The sequence below is a fragment of the Xiphophorus maculatus genome, chromosome 10 (genome assembly GCF_002775205.1).
Source record: "Xiphophorus maculatus strain JP 163 A chromosome 10, X_maculatus-5.0-male, whole genome shotgun sequence".
NCBI lineage: Eukaryota > Metazoa > Chordata > Actinopteri > Cyprinodontiformes > Poeciliidae > Xiphophorus > Xiphophorus maculatus.
In genome coordinates, this window is record NC_036452.1 from 18,462,459 (window position 1) to 18,479,226 (window position 16,768).

General features: G+C 38.9%; 2 protein-coding genes across 8 annotated transcripts in view; one reads left to right on the forward strand and one right to left on the reverse strand.

Annotated features, from left to right (window-relative positions):
* Nucleotides 1-10,171, reverse strand: part of LOC102233692 (caskin-2) — a 56,578-nt gene extending 46,407 nt beyond the window's left edge. For 2 of the 6 annotated variants that reach the window (XM_014472882.2, XM_023341114.1), the window contains exons 1-2: nt 9,602-10,169; nt 6,219-6,667 (exon numbers count right to left, since the gene is read on the reverse strand). Coding sequence is in view for 5 of the 6 variants with exons in the window: in XM_023341114.1 (XP_023196882.1) it covers nt 6,219-6,330 (112 nt within the window). In the remaining variant the exon portion in view is untranslated. Of the gene's footprint in view, nt 1-6,218; nt 6,668-9,473; nt 9,582-9,601 lie in introns of those variants that run through there. The other 4 variants (XM_023341118.1, XM_023341117.1, XM_023341116.1 and 1 more) reach the window with 3 other exon arrangements.
* Nucleotides 10,172-11,483: 1,312 nt separating this feature from the next.
* Nucleotides 11,484-16,375, forward strand: mettl9 (methyltransferase like 9). Of its 2 annotated transcripts, XM_023341604.1 has the most exons (6): nt 11,484-11,684; nt 11,866-12,027; nt 13,249-13,439; nt 13,510-13,719; nt 14,612-14,796; nt 14,889-16,375. In XM_023341604.1, exons 2-6 carry the CDS (start codon nt 11,932-11,934, stop codon nt 15,116-15,118), a joined length of 912 nt encoding a protein of 303 aa, XP_023197372.1. In that variant the 5' UTR covers nt 11,484-11,684; nt 11,866-11,931; the 3' UTR covers nt 15,119-16,375. The 2 variants fall into 2 exon arrangements, with proteins under 2 accessions (XP_023197372.1, XP_005810009.1); XM_005809952.3 differs by lacking the exon at nt 11,484-11,684 and having other exon boundaries at nt 11,710-12,027.
* The last annotated feature ends 393 nt before the right edge of the window (nt 16,376-16,768 follow it).

Below are 16,768 nucleotides of genomic sequence, written 5' to 3' on the forward strand. Positions count from 1 at the left end.
TTGAGTCTTCATGAGATATAAAAAATTGGATCTTCACATTTTCGTAATCCCTTTTGTAATGGATTCTGATGTTGTCCTTGTCCATTCAAAAGAGACCAAGACGAAAAAAGAGCAAGGAAAGCTTTTCAAAGTAAGCAATTTCTCACCAGAAGGTCAACACAATGTTTGGGCCTTTACGGATCCTGGGGTTAAATAGAAATAAATGTGTGTAATCGTAATCTACTCAAGCTAGTCATCTACTGACTATCAGTCTTTTATTTTGTTTATTGTGTGTTTTAGCACCACCTTTTGAACAGCAGATTTATGTTTGGTGCAGACGTACAAAATCACTGCCATCAGAAAAAATATGGGCTCCACATGGTTGTCTGTAGGAGTTTACGGACCATCGTGGGCACAAATAACACCATCTGTCAACCAAGCTCCATTTCTGAGTCTACCGAAGAGTATGAATGCAGTCCAACACCTCTGTAGCTCGTGACGCTTGAATCAACAGCACACATTTATTAGCAACTCAAGAAATAGGTGCCAAACAAAGGAATGCCTGCAACAAAAACTGGAAAATAGCGCTTTGCAAATATACTGATCATTCCCTAACTTTCTCCGAGGCCGTCCTGAGGATGGTGAGGGAGCATGAAAAAAACAGTGGTGACACCAATCATTGGCAGAGAACCCTCACACGCTCTCCATGAATCTTTTAAACTGCTGCCATCAGCGCTAGACAGCGCTACAACATCAAAAGCTGAATTGAGGTTAACGTTGCGTTACATTACTGCACATGGTTTGTGTGTCTTTCTGCTTGTGGATTCTATTATATATGCATTGAATGTTTTCACACCATTTTAAATCCCTGAGAAAGTTGTTTACCAGGTGTAGAGAGTAGTTGCTGCTAGCCAGCTTCGAGAAGGCCTCCAAATGACAATTAGCCAAGGTGGTGCTGTAAGTTTATCATCTTTATCTGGCACAAAGCTGGCTCATATGAATAGGTAGAATGGAATACAGCTGTCAAAAAAGTAGCACACTTTGTGTAAATAATGAGGCAAAAGTGAAGAAAACAGTAGTATTCCTTTGTACATGTTAAGCTATAAAATTTTGTTAAACCATAACCACTCCCCTCGACCTTTTACCTCTGCAGTTTTAATGTCTCGCCTCTGATTCACAATCAGAGATCATTACTGGAAGAGCTGACCTGTAATCATTTGCAATTGGAGGCAAGAAGTCCTTCAGTCTTTTGCCTCAGGACACTTTAGGAAAGAGAGAGAAAAGGAGGTGTGGTTTAAATATCCTCCCATGTAGGCAACCCAGTCTCAACCTGAATTAAAACTCCCCTGAGGGTGTGATGGCGTATGTCAATGTTTTAAGTTGCTATTAAAAAGGTCCAAGATTAGTTAGCCTCTGTTAAATTCCTGGTCTGACTCTTGCGCTGCTTGGTTAGTAGGTTAAGTGCTATTAAAGCAGGTTTTCAGATGTTGGATTTCTGGACATTTTTGGAGATTATTAGAGTAAAATCAAAGTGATTCTATAATCTGAACACCATTTTAACCATTTTTTCCCCAAAAACCATGTCAGTTCCATGTTAAATATTCTTGTTTGGTAAAGTACTCCATTCCCCAGTCGCACCTTTGGATAGACGGTCGACTCACGGTAGATGCAAAAAGTAATCCAAATCCACCAACAAAAACTACAAAATAATGACTCCAACATAAACTGCAAACATTTCTTAATGAATAACGAAATGTCATCAGCTGGTGTGTCCAGTTAATATCAAAAGGATGCCCATATCATTCAATAGATCACAACACTGTAGTCAAATGGGATGCTTTGAACAGCTGAAGTGCCGAAAGGCTTTATATTCGGCATGACACAAGAAAGGGCTGGGTCATCTGCCTGTCCAAACAAAAACACATTGCAATCATGGAAATGTTTGGGAAAAAAAGAAGAAAGAAACATTCATCTTCAATGGCCCCTATTCATGGAGGGTTGCACAACAGCCAAAACTCCACTCCCTCTCTGCAGAGGGCAGGCTCTTTGGTTTTACTCACTTTAAGCAGAAGAGTGAGAAGCGCTGGACAATAGGTGTCATCTCCTGCAGGAGACTTCAGGAGTCTATCAGTCTACAGCAAAAATGATTTGATATCAGGATTAATTGCCATAAAATGGCAACCTTGGTTGCAGCAGGATTAAGTCTTGTCTTTAAAAACTAGGGGTGTTACGATATGTCCAGCTCATGAGAATCACGAGAAGGGGTATCAGCAATTTCCAATTTCCAGATTTCCAAATCAAAATCCTTGTTTTCTGTTTCAATAAACAGAGCAAATGTTTCATGGATTAGAAACTTCAGTATAAAAAATATGCAGTCAGCTTAGAATCCAATTCAAGTTGGAGCACTGTTTAAAATTGAATAAGGTTTGATAAAAAATTAATGGTTGTTAAAGCAACCATTTTCTTGCTTTAACAACAAGAATAAAAATCACCTAAAAACCAAACTCTTGGCAACATCGTATTTTTACATTGTGGGTGTTTATACACATATTTTTTTATTCTTTGAAGAACCTTGAAGGACTATATTAAATTTGAATGTCGTAAGTCCACTTGTATTGACTGAGCCCTAACCTGATGTCAGCAGATGGCTGATTGAAAAAGAAACCTCCCGCCTCAGCTGCATGTGCATCAAGTCACCCTCAGTGGTGAAGGTAATCCCCTTCTGGCAGCTCCCAGTCAGCTTTACAGTGAGGTCTATGCAACCAACAGGAGCTCAGAGCACATATAGCTTGTCATTTAAAGCCCTTTGTTGGATGTAGTGTAAAAAAATGACTCAGTTTTGTATCCTACATTCTCATGCCTGTTTAGTTGTCAAAGACTTAAGAGTTTGGCTAAATTCGCTACATCTAGAAAAACTGTGGTTTAATATTTTATAATTTCTTTGTTTCACTGAAGATCACATAGTGCAGTAGCTCCCAAATCTTACCAACAAGTACGATCCAAGTAAACACCAAGTTTTCAAAGTACCACCATCTTTTCCAAAACAACAATGCAACAAGACTTGGACTTTTTCAGTCATCGTTATGCCATAAAAACTAAGAGGAGAAAATAATAAAAACTACTTCCCATAAATTCACAATGGATTTAGTTGAATGATGCAGTTTAATTATTTGTCATATGTTTTACTTAAAAGTTTAAATGTCCTGGTTTGAAGTGCAAAAATGATCATAAAGTTCTCTGGGAGTTAGGCAGCCCACAATCCAACATGAAACTTGTGATAGCTCCAATAAAAAGTTTATTTGCACTTCTGAATATTTGTATCTCCAATCTTTTGAACATGAACATAGCACATTTTAATGAACATGTTGCTTATAAAAAAGACTAAAAGTGCAAAAGGCAAAGAAACACACTGTGATCAGCTTTTACTGTTAATGGTAGCTGGTCACAGAGCAAACCAACTCACATTAGTTTTTCTTGTACAATTAATGTGTCTGGCTTTATCTGCTTATTAGTTTTACTTAAGTTTATTTATTCACACTTATTTTACAAATAATAATGCCATTTTGTCTACGTTTTACTAACAGCATCACAAGTAACATCAGGGGTGCACCTAACACAGTACCAAGAACTACTGATCTACTGCCTGCTCATCATTCCTCAGCCATCAGTAAGCCCCTCTACCCAAAAACATTTAGAGCATGAGCGTATGCTTCTCTCTTCTTATGCACCCTACACCCTGCCTAAGGTTTTGGGAATGTTGGGTCTGCCTAACAGCTCCATAAAAACTAAAAACTACCTGACCTCCCCAAAGGATTTGAACTAATTGACTTGCTTTTGCCATCAGACTCACAATAAAATTTACAATAAGGTCACCGAAATGCTCTTTCAAATGATTCACCATTTTTTTATTAGGTTGTTGTTTTAATTACTGCACTTGACCTCTTTTTTTTTTTTTTTTTACTTTGGTAATGAGGCAAATAAAAGTGGGGAAAAAAACAACAGGAAAACAATGGAGGGGTCGCTTACAACAGGTGTCCACATGAGGAGTTTTGATGTCAATATAAGCAATATTTATGAACCAATTAAGTGGGACCCGACATCATAACTAATAAAGGTAACATTCTCAGTTAGCAACAATCTTGTCACACCCATCACAAGTTCCAGTATGGTAAATGGCAAATGGCCTGTAATTCTATAGCGATTATTAACCCCAAAATGCTTCTGTTATTCCCCCTTTTGAGCACAATTTCAAACGCTGATGGTGGTAAACTAGCACATTGTAGCTAGCTGCCCTGAGGCTGACTGACAGAAGTGAGGCTACCATGAACCGGCGCCACCGGGCCCTCTGACCACCTCCAGCAGGGAAGCTGCCGGCTGAAATCTCTTGCTCAAGGACAAAACTATGACAGACAGACCGGCGGTTCAAGCCGAACATCCACCAGTTGCAGGATGAACTCCTACCATGGTCACCCTTAAAAATAGCATTTATGGGATTGTCAGGCAAAATGAGGTTACCAGAGTAAAACAAAGTTCACTGAACAATATTAGGATGACGTTTAAACTACTAAGCAGCAGCTAACCATGGCACTCATGGTATAACTTTATTTTTGGAATGGGTGTTTCTGCAGCCTTTCAAAGGAGGTCATCACCACAAGCCAGTCAATCCTTACTCATCGACAGGGTTCTGTAAATAGGAGAGAGCGAGGGTCACTGGCGAATCCCTCACTGGCAGCTGCAGCATCTGATCTGCTGCTGTTGTTGGACATTCGTCGCTCCGTCCAAGTTGACAAATGAGCATGCCATTGATTCTGCCCTGTGACAGTTCTCGAGAATCAGCTGAAAGCAGTAGGTCCAAGTGAGAGCAGGACTGAGACAGACAGGAAAATGTAACGGTCTCTCAAGGAGATCTTGATGATGACTTTGAACAAAACCTTAAAACGTACAGCTCCATCTAATTGCTTTTTAAAAAACTAAAAATACCAACGGTATGCATCAATATTGGCTATTATTTGCAGCTAATGTAAATGAAGATATGGTATGCGAGGAACCTCATAAAGTAGGGTCACCATTGGTAACCTCTATTAGTCCTTTGACTTTTGGATCAATCAGTTCTTCTAAATGATTATCTTTCTTCCAAAAATGAAATGAAACCTAATTTCAATAATATTTACTATCAATTTATTGCGAACAACAAAATAAAATGTAAACAAAAACTTGGACTATAGTGCCACCTCCAACAAGACAAAAGTAAAAAGAAAAAACAAAGAAGTTGTTTTTATTTTGTGCACTTAAGCGCTTCAAAACAAAAACAAAAACAAATTCTGTCTTCCAGATCAAGGAGGAACGGTGTGCTTTTCATAAGATTTACACCCTAAGAAGGGCAAGGAAAATATCAGAGAAGAAATGAGCCAAAGTTTCTGTGAAGGAACTCCAAAACCTCCATGACTATAAGAATGTTTTACTATGGTGGGCCTGGAAAATTGGTCATACTTGAAAGGAGGTATAGGTACCACCAAATATAGGAATACATTTCAGGAAAAACTGCATCAGAGTTCTTGGGAATTAAACCTTTGCCTTCAGAATCCCTGATGATCATTAAAAACTGATGGTTTCAAGGATTAGAACTCAAGACTTACACCCGAGTCATGGCACAAAAAGACTAACATCCAATGCAGCTTTTCTTGCCTTAAAATAATCAACATTCCAAAGCCTATAATTTTGACCTGGGAATAGTCCAGGACACCTTTTGTATTCAGCTCCATAAAATACCAGGAAACTTTCTCCATCCCCTGTACTGTTGCCTGCAGCATCGTATCTGCAACGGATACACAGAGAAGTCCCAAACCAAGCAGAACCACTTTTAATATTCCCTGCAAAGTCGTGCCCGCTCCCTTAGCTTCCCCTGGCTGCAGACGAGGACGTGCTCTGTCATTTATAACGACGCAACGGTAAAAGAAAACATGCTTGTTGCCTGAGTTGGAAAATGTGGAGAAAAAAAACATTTCCTTTTAAATGTTTTTTTAAAAGGAATTTACATGGTGCAGAATTTGGATGAAGGAGTTTGACTGTGATTCATTTAAATCATGTATATAGCTCTCATTTTGCAGTCCACAGCCAAACCTGCTACTGTGGTTATTCCAAAAAACAAAAAAAAACCCACAGCAGTGGTAGCATTTCCAAGTGGAAACAATAACTGTACACACCAGAGCATAATCTGTCGCTTCAGGCTTCATACTCACTGGTTTTGTTGCACTTGACTTTAGAGAGGAGCTTGTGAGCCTGCAGAAGATCTCCGTTCTTCACCGCCACCAGCAGGTCCTGTTCCTTCCCCATGGCTGCAGATGAAACCATAGATGCACAGCTTGTCCACTGGACTGAGGCAAACGCTGACTGTTCCTCTGCCGCTCCAATAAGTCCCGAGGCGAAGGTGTTCAGCAAACTTCTGTCAGCATATTAACAGGTAGCTGTTGAATTAATACGGTCAACGTAGCGGTTTAGCTTCATCTAAGGTCACGCTGATTGGTCAAGGATGTTGCCTTCCTCTTGGATCTGAAGTTTGGGTCCATTATCTCTGCTCAGTGATGATGGTTTAGTTTTTTGCAGAGCTGAGATGATGTTCATAATCCATCTCTGTTAGCATGAAGGTGGCAGCAGTCGCCCCACCTGGCATTACATCGCACATGGCCAGCTGAAATGCAACATGGAGACATAATCAATAACATAGTTACTATGCATGCACGCTGTGAACGCTTCTAAAACAAATACGTTGAAGGGTGGTATCACTAATTTAAATTACCACAGAGTTTTTGGAGCCTGGAAACAATTTCCCACTAATCGCAATGGGACAAACAGCTGGTCTGTGAGAATCGGACACTTTAAATCTCAAGGTAATTTACATGAAAATATATAAATAAGTCACTTTTTATTCATATATTTATGCTTAACACAGAACCTAAACATGGGCAAGCTGCACAACTGCAGACAAAAAAAATTGTTCAGCTGTAAAATGTGAGGAGCAAATTTTCCTTTATGAGAAGTTTGTGGATTGGACAGAGGAACTCGCGTTTGCAGCTACAAAAAAACTTGAATAAATGCATTTATTGTCTATTTATGTTTTAATGGATCTTTTTAATGATCTATTCTATTCTATCTATTTCATGTTTTCTTCAGGGTTAGGTACAGGTACGGGTTTGCAGAAAAATAAGCAAGTCTGTATCTGATGTTCAACAACATTATTTTATTTATTTCACCTTTATTTATACAGGTAGCTCTCACTGAGACATGATGTCTCAGTTTCAAGAAGGACCCATTTTAAAGTCATTACAGGTACCTGAAAAGTGAAACTGTAAATAAAACAAAAATACAGTGACATTACAAACACTGCATGCTTTCTGGGTTGTCATTTAGTTTCAGTTTAGCTAAGCTGCACAGCTTCAGGTTCATTTGACTCCATGCTAGACTTTGACTCGCACTTGAAATCTATTCCTCACTTTTGTTGTTTTCCATTTAAGAATAATTTCTAAAAAATACACGCCGTAGTCTCCAGAGCAGTTCTAGAGAACATTATTCATGCCTTTGGGTCATCGCATTTACACTCCTGCAATTCTCTTTTTTCCAGTCTAGACAGATGAATAATTTCACTTCTGCAAGCTATTCAGAACGCAGCACCAAGACTTCGTACTAAATCCAACAAACAAACTCGTATCACTCCAGGCGTTATACTTTCTACACTGGCTTCCGGTGGATTTTTTTTTTTTTTAAATCAGTTGAGGTAATTTATTCTCACTAAGTGGCCAAGTTCCTGGTGATTTGAGTCAGCTTTTATGCAAACACTCTTCTGCTTGCAGCTTATGATCCCAGAATGTGATCATGGAGAACAGTTAGCACCTTGTAGCTTTGTTTTGCTAACAAATCTGTGGACTGAAAACCATTTTGATCTGTAACTTCAGTGTGATTTATGTTGTTGTATGTTGTGACTTTGTGTGGCACTTTATAAATAAGGTTCATTTACTTGAAAATCAAAAGAACTGTAATTACTACTTTAGTTACTGTAGTTTACTGTGCTTACGTTGTTTAGGTGACAAAGAAATAAATATTTTAAGCAAATTCTTTCAGGGGTGAAGCATTAAAGCAGGCACCTCATATACTATGGCTAATGGAAATATTCCTAGGGTGAAAATAGGAGCCATTTTTCAACCATCTGAGAGACAGTGTGCAGCAACAGGTGGGGGAGGAACAGTTCAGTATTATTCTCCATACAGCAGGAGAAATTTCCAGCCACTCCACCAATTTTTCTCTTATCTAATAAAAAGGCCATTAAGCGGCATGAGCTGAACGCCGGATAATTTCAGCTGCTTGGAAACAGGAACTTTTATCACCTCAGTGTACTTTTATACCACTAACTGTCCTTCTCATGTTCCAACAGCACAAATCTCCCACAATAAGAGCAACAGCTACTTTTAATGTTCAGTCAATAATTGGTGGAAGAAGTAGCTGAATCGAATGAAAGATTTTTTTTTCCCCCCCTTACTGCCAATTATCCATTTAAGCAGAAAAAAAGATGAGTAAAACAATGATAGATAAACTTGACACAGCCATTGTTTTTAGAAATGCAGGAAACTTGCTCTGTCACAAGCCTAAAACTAATCTGTTTCTCTTCCTCTGTGGCAACAAGGTCTTGCTCCATTGATAACAACTTTGCTAGAGAATCTTCTTTTGTATTGTGAGGCATTTTGCTAGCGAAGTCCGACAAAGAGGCTTAAACTGTAACAGCGACATAGTGAGTCAGCAGCTGCTTAAAACCAACAAGAATCTTCTGTGCAAAGCCACGACAAAAGGAAACTAACCAAACCAAAAGAAGTGAGGGCATAAACACTGTCTCTGGGGATTTGACTTTTTCTGCCTTTGACAGAACATCAGGCTGGAGTTAAAAACAAACCTGAGGTGCGGAATGGTAAACAAAAAGAAAAGAAGGAGGAGGATACAGTGGAGCAGAGCCGACTGGTGATGGCCAACAAGCATGGTTCAGTTAGTATCACTTCAGATGGTGGTCCAGCACTGTGGCCCTGCAGCAGATGCCAGTGCATGTCTCTGCACTGACACATGATCTAAAAGCAGTCAGGCACCTTGCCAGGCCGTAAACAACTGCACAGATCCTGCTTAACACGGGCCAGAATGTAAACAAGGGCTCCAAACCTGGCGTGTTATCCCTGGGGAGCTACAGTGGAGCTGCACCGATACGTGATAAAACACGCAATCTACTCTAGAACGACTTCAGAGTCGCAACAAAGATTAATCTAAGTGTTGACTCTTTGTATTCATATATAAATGTGTGTGTTCGTATGTGTGTATTCTAAACAATAAAACAATAACTACATAAATACGTAATGTCTGATTTGAAAGTTATCTTATAAGTTCCACAGGTCGCACGAGGAAACCGGAGCATTTGTGAAGGATTCTCGGCAGCACCTCAGCCAGTGGTTCCCCTCACTTACTGTCAAGATGTTTCCATTTCCGACTGGGTAAGTCAAACTCCACTGCCACTACCGAACGCCGCTGTTCTCTAATGAAGTCGGTGTCGTTTATAGCAGGACAATAATAGAAAGTAAAGCAGAGTTCTCACCTGATGTGGACACGCAGCCCAGGAGCGCAACTCACTGAGCCGCACGAGACTGAGGAGCGTCAAGCGGAACAAAACGACACGAGCTACTTCCGCTTTGCTTTGGAAAATAATGCTCGCGATTGACGCGTCTAAAGAAGTTTAAAACCCCTTTTTCTTGCTATAATTTTTAACGACAGCGTTGTTTTCCACCACGTGTCTCCAATGCATGCGTGAATCGTGTAAGTGTTTTTAATCTTTGGTCTTCATATATTTGTAAATTAATTCTAAAGGCAAGATGTAATGTCTGTAATCTGTTTCCTGTCGTGGCTCTAACTTTCCTAACTTTACAGTACCGTTCGGACTATAGCGCTTAAGTACAAAGTGGACCAAACTACAAGCACTGTTTGTGTCTAGTGTAAATATGAGGCATGCTGAAAAATAAGAGTTTATTTGTTATATTTAACCAATCAGTATGATGAGAGTGACGCCGAAAAATGCTACTATTTTGGGCATTTTAGCTTACAACGCTGCTTTACCGTAGGTGTAGCAGTTGTGTGGCAGCGACATCTGCTGGCTTCACAATACAACCGTTTCAGAAAACAGTATTTGGAAGAGTCGGGCCCTTGCTGAGGTGCTCTGACGGGAAACAAAGTCAAATAAATTAATAAATAATGATGAAGAAGAAGAAAATAGAAAACAGTTCAAACAGAATTTTTTTTCCCGTCATATCCTTGGCATGACTGAAATAGGAAATATGTATTTGATCCCCTACTGTCATGTAAATACATTTTAATAAATTTGAACTCATGATCTGTTTGTCCGTATTGAAATGAAACCACCATAAGATTTCGAGGTTGTTGGGGGTTTTTATGTTTGTTTTTTGTAAGTGAGCATATATGGACGACATACGGGTTACTCCCACCAGAGGTCATTAAAGTTTTCTTTTCATTATGAATTCTGATACGCGACGACTAATTTGAGAGCATGTTTGTTTGTTTTCCACGAAGAAAATAGAATAGAATAGAATAGAATAGAAAAGAAAAGAATAGAATATACTTTATTGATCCCCAGGGGGAATTTGCTTATTTGTTGAAAGCTACTCCATCTTAGGGCATAAATGTAATATATATATATATATATATATATATAGATAGATATATATATATATATATATATATATATATATATATATATATATATATATATAATATATTACAAACTTTGTATTTATTCACTCGTTATTATTCATTGTATATATATATATATATATATATATACAATGAATAATTATATATATATTATTATATTATTCATTGTATATATATATACATACATATATATATATAATATATATATATATAGATATATATATATATATATATATAATATATAATATATATGTGTGTGTGTGTATATATATATATATACAATGAATAATAACGAGTGAATAGTTCAAAATGACCATATACATACATACATACATACATACATACATACATACATACATACATACATACATACATACATACATACATACATACATACATACATACATACATACATACATACATACATAAATAAATAACACGGTATGTGGGTTTTACCCTTGAAAACTATTTTTATATTAAAAAAGGTAATTTCGGGGTGTCCGCGTGGCCGTCCAAGGACAAACAAGTCAAAAACTATTTTCTCAAACTATGTTGTTTGTTTTGTATTGGATTGTCCCTTTTCTGCTCAGTTTCTTATGTTAAATTATACTTTTTTGCTTTTAAAAACTGGCTTGTAAAAATTTTATATATGGTTGTATTTTTTTTTTGGAGGTGGGTACGGGGGGGTTCAAAAGCCAGTTTTTAGATCTGCTTGCTCGCTTCAAGTCAACCACGCAGAAGCTGCGCAGCGCCACATTGCGCAAATGAGGAAGTGCACCATGAGGAAGTAACTTCTTGTTTTTGTTGTACCAGGGCAGAGACTCACACGGCTTTAAACCTAACTGGACATTGTCAGGTCTACCCCAGCAGACAATGTTTGTTTGTTTTTTCCCCCCTGAAGATTAAGAAGAATTAAACAGTAGCAGGTGTCCTTATACCCACCGCGCCCTCCTCAGGTTTGTTTGGTTGTCGCTTTGAAAGCGGAGACGTGTCGATTTGCACCTCCTTCTATTCTGTCACCATTCATTATTAAGCACATCTCTCTCTGTCTTTGGCCGCTGTATCGACTTCTCGGCTGCTTCTGTCAGCTTTCACCGCTCAGACTTCTTTTTTTCTTCCATTATGTGTCATGTGCAGCTGAGAACACTGATTTTTGTAGCCTGGGTGCTGGGCTACGTGGCCTTCCTGCTCTCCATCAAGAGGATGTGGACAGGGAAACACATCCGCAGTCCGCTGGTCCGCTCGCTCTTTATGAGCATGGTGACCGAGGGTGACGCGGGAACAGCTGAACAGACGGAGGTAAGGATGTGAATACATGGCTGGGATGGGAGCTTCACACTGCAGTGAAAAAGATATTTGACCGTCCTGTCACACCAATTTTAAGCGCCTCCTATATGAGTCAGTAATGCGCTCTTATGTTGGTAACACCCCTGGGACGGTTCCACCTTTCTCCATGTTTTCTCCATCGAAAGAGACGGTGGTTCGCTGACATCCTCAATCCTTATAAATAACTTTATAATGCTTTCCAGACTGATGGATGTCAGTGGCTTTGTTTCTCAGTTTTTCCATAGATAAGTGCATTATATGTTGTTTCTTAAGCCATGACTTCTTCTTTTCGTCATTTAAGCACTATTGGAATGACTTGATTGTACTGTAAAAAAGAAAAGGACATATTTTTTCCCGTAGTTACAGTTTTGATTACTTTTTCCCACAAGTGGATAAAATCAGCATTAGAAACTGTTTTATGTATTTACTAAGGTTAACTTTGTCAAATACTAAAGTAAATTTGATGTTCTAAAACTGTTTTGATGTGTCTGAAGTGATAAACCAAAAACACCTGTCAGGGGACAGGTGTTCAAATTAAAGCTAGTGTAGCATGAACAATTCTTTACTTGTTTAACCCATTGTTACTTTTAAAATATCAAATCGAACAGAGTACAGTTATTACCAGTGCGGAGGTAGATGTTGTAAAGCAATAAAACCATTTTACAAAATTCAAACATAAGCAAATCAAATGCAGAAAAGGAAAAGCCTGAAAGTCAAAATGCCTTTTAAAGACTAGAAAGTCAATCAGACTGTTACAGATAATAATTAGATCTAATTTGGCAGTAATGATCTCAGATGGAGGGGGGTCGTTTCACAGTATCGGTGGTATGTTGAGTATAATGTGCATTGTTAGTTTTCTGTCTCGTATGTTGCTTTGCATGTAGTCTAAAAAGTCTAATTTTCTTTCAATTTGACTAGAGCACCTTCTTCCAAGTTGGCTTTGACCCCCGGCATCGTTTCTGGCAAATTATGATGTCTTATGACTTTCTTGTTACAAATCTTCCATAAGATCATGGAGCCAGAGTCTCAAATCTGAGATTTTGGATCTCTACACACACACTATCCGTTTTAAAATTCTGACTATGTAATGTGTAAACCGATTTTCGCCATTAGCTATTTCGCTCAAACTATCAAATCAGTTGAAGTCATTTGTTGTTGCCTTGTTTTCTTCCACCTTGCCCTGCCCTCGTTTAGTGGTACCGGTGCTGTCCGGACCTGATGGGAGAATCTGTGCGCCCCCTGTTTGTCCAGAGCCACCTGGACACTGACACCAAGGCGTTTCTCAAGCACAGCCAGGAGAAGTCCGGCTGGCTTTTCACACAGCTCTATCACTCTCTGGTATCATCTGTCCTCAGTCCTATGGTGTCACGCACCTCCATCAATGGGTGAGTGTTACCAGGTGTCTTGTGTTTCAAACCGAGGCCTTCCGTCTCTCTGATCTGCCGCCCGCCTCAGCTTTCTGGGCCGGGGCTCCATGTTCGTCTTTTCCGCCGATCAGTTCCAGCAGTTGCTACGGATCGGCCCGGACTGGGAGGCCGACAGGCTGCTGGATCTTGGAGCCGGGGACGGAGGAGTAACAGAGGTCATGGGAGTCCACTTCAAGCAGGTCTACGCTACTGAGGTCTCGCCACCAATGAAGTGGCATCTCCAGAGGAGGAATTACACGTGAGTGGGTGTGGGGGATGGTTCACTTCCTGGGATGAGAGACGCAAGTTTTAAATGTTTTTGAACCTGTTTAAGTTATTAAAACGCAGTCATATTTATGGGATCAATAATTTAAAAAATTATCTGCTGTTTCCATGCACGTTGGGTCAGTTGACTCTTTAGCCAGTTTATATATGAGCATTGTCATTTTGTCCCCTCCTACTTCTGTTTCTGTTTTTTGTATTGTTGTTGTTGTGGTTAAGCATTTTTATGATTTAAAGTGATAAATATCCTTAAAAATGCCAAGATTTGCTGTGTAATTTCATTCATCTAGTATTATGACCCCAAAACATTTTGCTACACTGTTTCCAATTTTGTTCTTAATCCCATTTTTCTCTGTTTTACTCCTAAAAAAAATGGAAAATTATGATCCCAGCTCATACATGGTATGTGACCTGGGTTTGGAATTTAACCAAGGTGCATTTAAGCTGAATAACTTTATAGGATGATTCGACTAAAACTGCAGCGACATGGAAGGGGAAAACGATAACCACTAATGGTTGCTCCAATTTTTGTGAATTTGCTGTTTGTGTGCATTAACTGCATTTTGTTTGTTGTATTTGACAAGTCTTAATTTACAGCACTTTCCCTTCAAGTTACCCTCCATAAGATAATATTATTGAAAAATGGCATTGTGGATAATTATATTCAACTAGCTTTGGAACCTGTGAAAGGGTAGATCCTATTTATTATGTTCTGAAAATCAGACGTTTAAAAGAGGATGTTTTTTTGTTTTTTTTCAGCATGTCATTACTTTCTGCAGTTTTATATATTAACTCAATCCCACTTAAATAGTTACTTTCAGTTAGCAGAGAGTGACAATAGGATTTTTGTGCCCTTTTGTTGTGCATAGACTGCTGGGCATAGATGAGTGGCAGCACACTGGTTTCCAGTATGATGTAATCAGCTGCCTGAACCTGCTGGACCGCTGCGACGATCCTCTGCATCTCCTGCGGGACATCAAGAGCTCCCTGGTCCCCAAGACGGGAAGACTCGTCTTGGCTGCTGTGCTTCCCTTCCAACCTTACATTGAAATCGGTCAGTGGAGAAACAACAAAGTCATGCATTTGATTTGATTTCCAATCTAAATAAAATAAAAAGTACTCTTTTCCCCCCTCCTCATCGCCTAGGAGGGAAGTGGGAGCGTCCAAAAGAGCACCTTAAAATCGCGGGAAAGACGTGGGAGGAGCAAGTCACGAATCTGTGCCGTGAGGTTTTCAAGCGGGCTGGTTTTGAGTTGGAGGCCGTGACCAGGCTGCCGTACCTCTGCGAAGGCGACATGTATAACGACTACTATGTACTGGATGATGCGGTTTTTGTTCTCAAGGCATCAGAGGACGCTGGAGATTCTCCTCAGTGAGAATGGAACTGATTGTCGGGGGAGATGCGCTCCAAATGTTTTAGGGGTTTCTTTTTTCTCCATGGGTGTTAGTGCAGTGTAAAACGTGTCGTCCTTGCAGTCATCCGTTTCTGACTTGGGTGGAAATGGGGAGTCGCACGTGAAGCTCAGGTGCTGCGGTATAGATCTTTTGGATCCAGAGATACCTCAACTATTTAAGCAATAAAGGGAAAAAAAAAAGAGAGAGGCTATTGGGACAGCCACTAAAAAATTGGTTCTTCTAACATATCATCACCATGCTGTAAGTGTTGATCTGTAAAGTCTGGTACTTGTGTTTTGTGTTAAGATTTAAGTGTTAACTTCACCAGTGAAGACAAACATCTATTTTTTTTGCTTACTTTTAGTACATGACAACAGCTGTAAATACTAATGGAAAAAGTAAAATATTCTTGACATTTCCTGGTTACTGAGTAAAGGTTCAGCAAAACAACGTGAACTTATAACACTACCTTTAGTGCTTTCTATCAAATTTACTAGTAAAAACTCTCAAATTCGCTCGTTTTCATGCATAGTAGTGAGCCTACAAAAACGGAGGCGGACTGAATCGTTTTAGGGCCTGGGGCAAAATTAAAGACGAGCCCACCGTTTTTTTTTTGTTTTTTTTTTACAATTCAGTTTTCTGTTATTTCTTTTTTTTGTTGTCTAAGAGCTACTTGCAGTTTCCTGCTCTTTTTACTGCTGCAAGTGTTTTATCATTGCAGTCTTCTTTCTTTGTGTACAATTTTTTCAAACTCAGTTAGATCTTGATTCATTTTGTCTGTATCTGTGAATGTTGCTTTCTGGGACAAGATGCTTTTGATCTTTTTTTTCTTGCTCATGGCTGGAGTGCATGGTAGCTTAGATTTCTGCAGTGTTCATTTTAAATGGGAAGCCATTTGGTATCTAAAGATGTAATGTTATATTACGCACACAAAGGAAGACGAAGCAGCCATTATGGTCTCTGTGTTGCATTGACTGCCTGTAAAAGGGGGAAAACACTAAGGTTAGAGAAAACGAAAGGAGTCTAGCTCAGACATATGATGGTGTCATTGGTTGGTTTTGAATTTAACAATGTGGAATCAATTTTATTATTATTATTTTATTGTGTTTTTCCCCCCCAACCATTTGACATAAAATAAGGTTTGTGTTCCAGATGATGGTGCCAAATGACAATTTAAAAATGTGCCATGATGTTTTTATGAGTAAAAGTTGTTCCTGAATAAAAACTACAAATTTTTAGATGATTTATCTTTTGTGTTTTGTTTTTATCCAGTGTCATGAAAGGGCATTATATTCAAATCCAACAATTTGTAGTTTCTGATAAAACTTCCAAGTGAGTATTTTTGCCAAAAAATAGGGTGATCTGCTGTCAAACCAAGAAGTTTTCATGACACAGTTTATTTATTTATTTATTTTGACCAAAGTCTGAAGCTCCAGTTTTTGTCGTGACATATCGCATTGATTTTGGGATTGTTGTGCAGACTCATCAGGTGCATACTAACGAATGTACTCGGTAATATACATCGAAACGTATGATTTACTGTAAATATGTCAAGAAATTATGAGAAACGTATCCAAAATAGTCTAAGCCACATAAATTGTCACTATCAAAACTTTTGCTCATGATTGCCG

Excerpts from the sequence above, each read along its gene's own strand:
- mettl9 (XM_005809952.3), top strand. The coding sequence starts at position 11,851 with ATGTGTCATGTGCAGCTGAGAACACTGATTTTTGTAGCCTGGGTGCTG. Across the intron at positions 13,440-13,509 it reads TCACGCACCTCCATCAATGG|CTTTCTGGGCCGGGGCTCCA; the intron begins GTGAGTGTTACC and ends CGCCCGCCTCAG. Across the intron at positions 14,797-14,888 it reads CCAACCTTACATTGAAATCG|GAGGGAAGTGGGAGCGTCCA; the intron begins GTCAGTGGAGAA and ends CTCATCGCCTAG.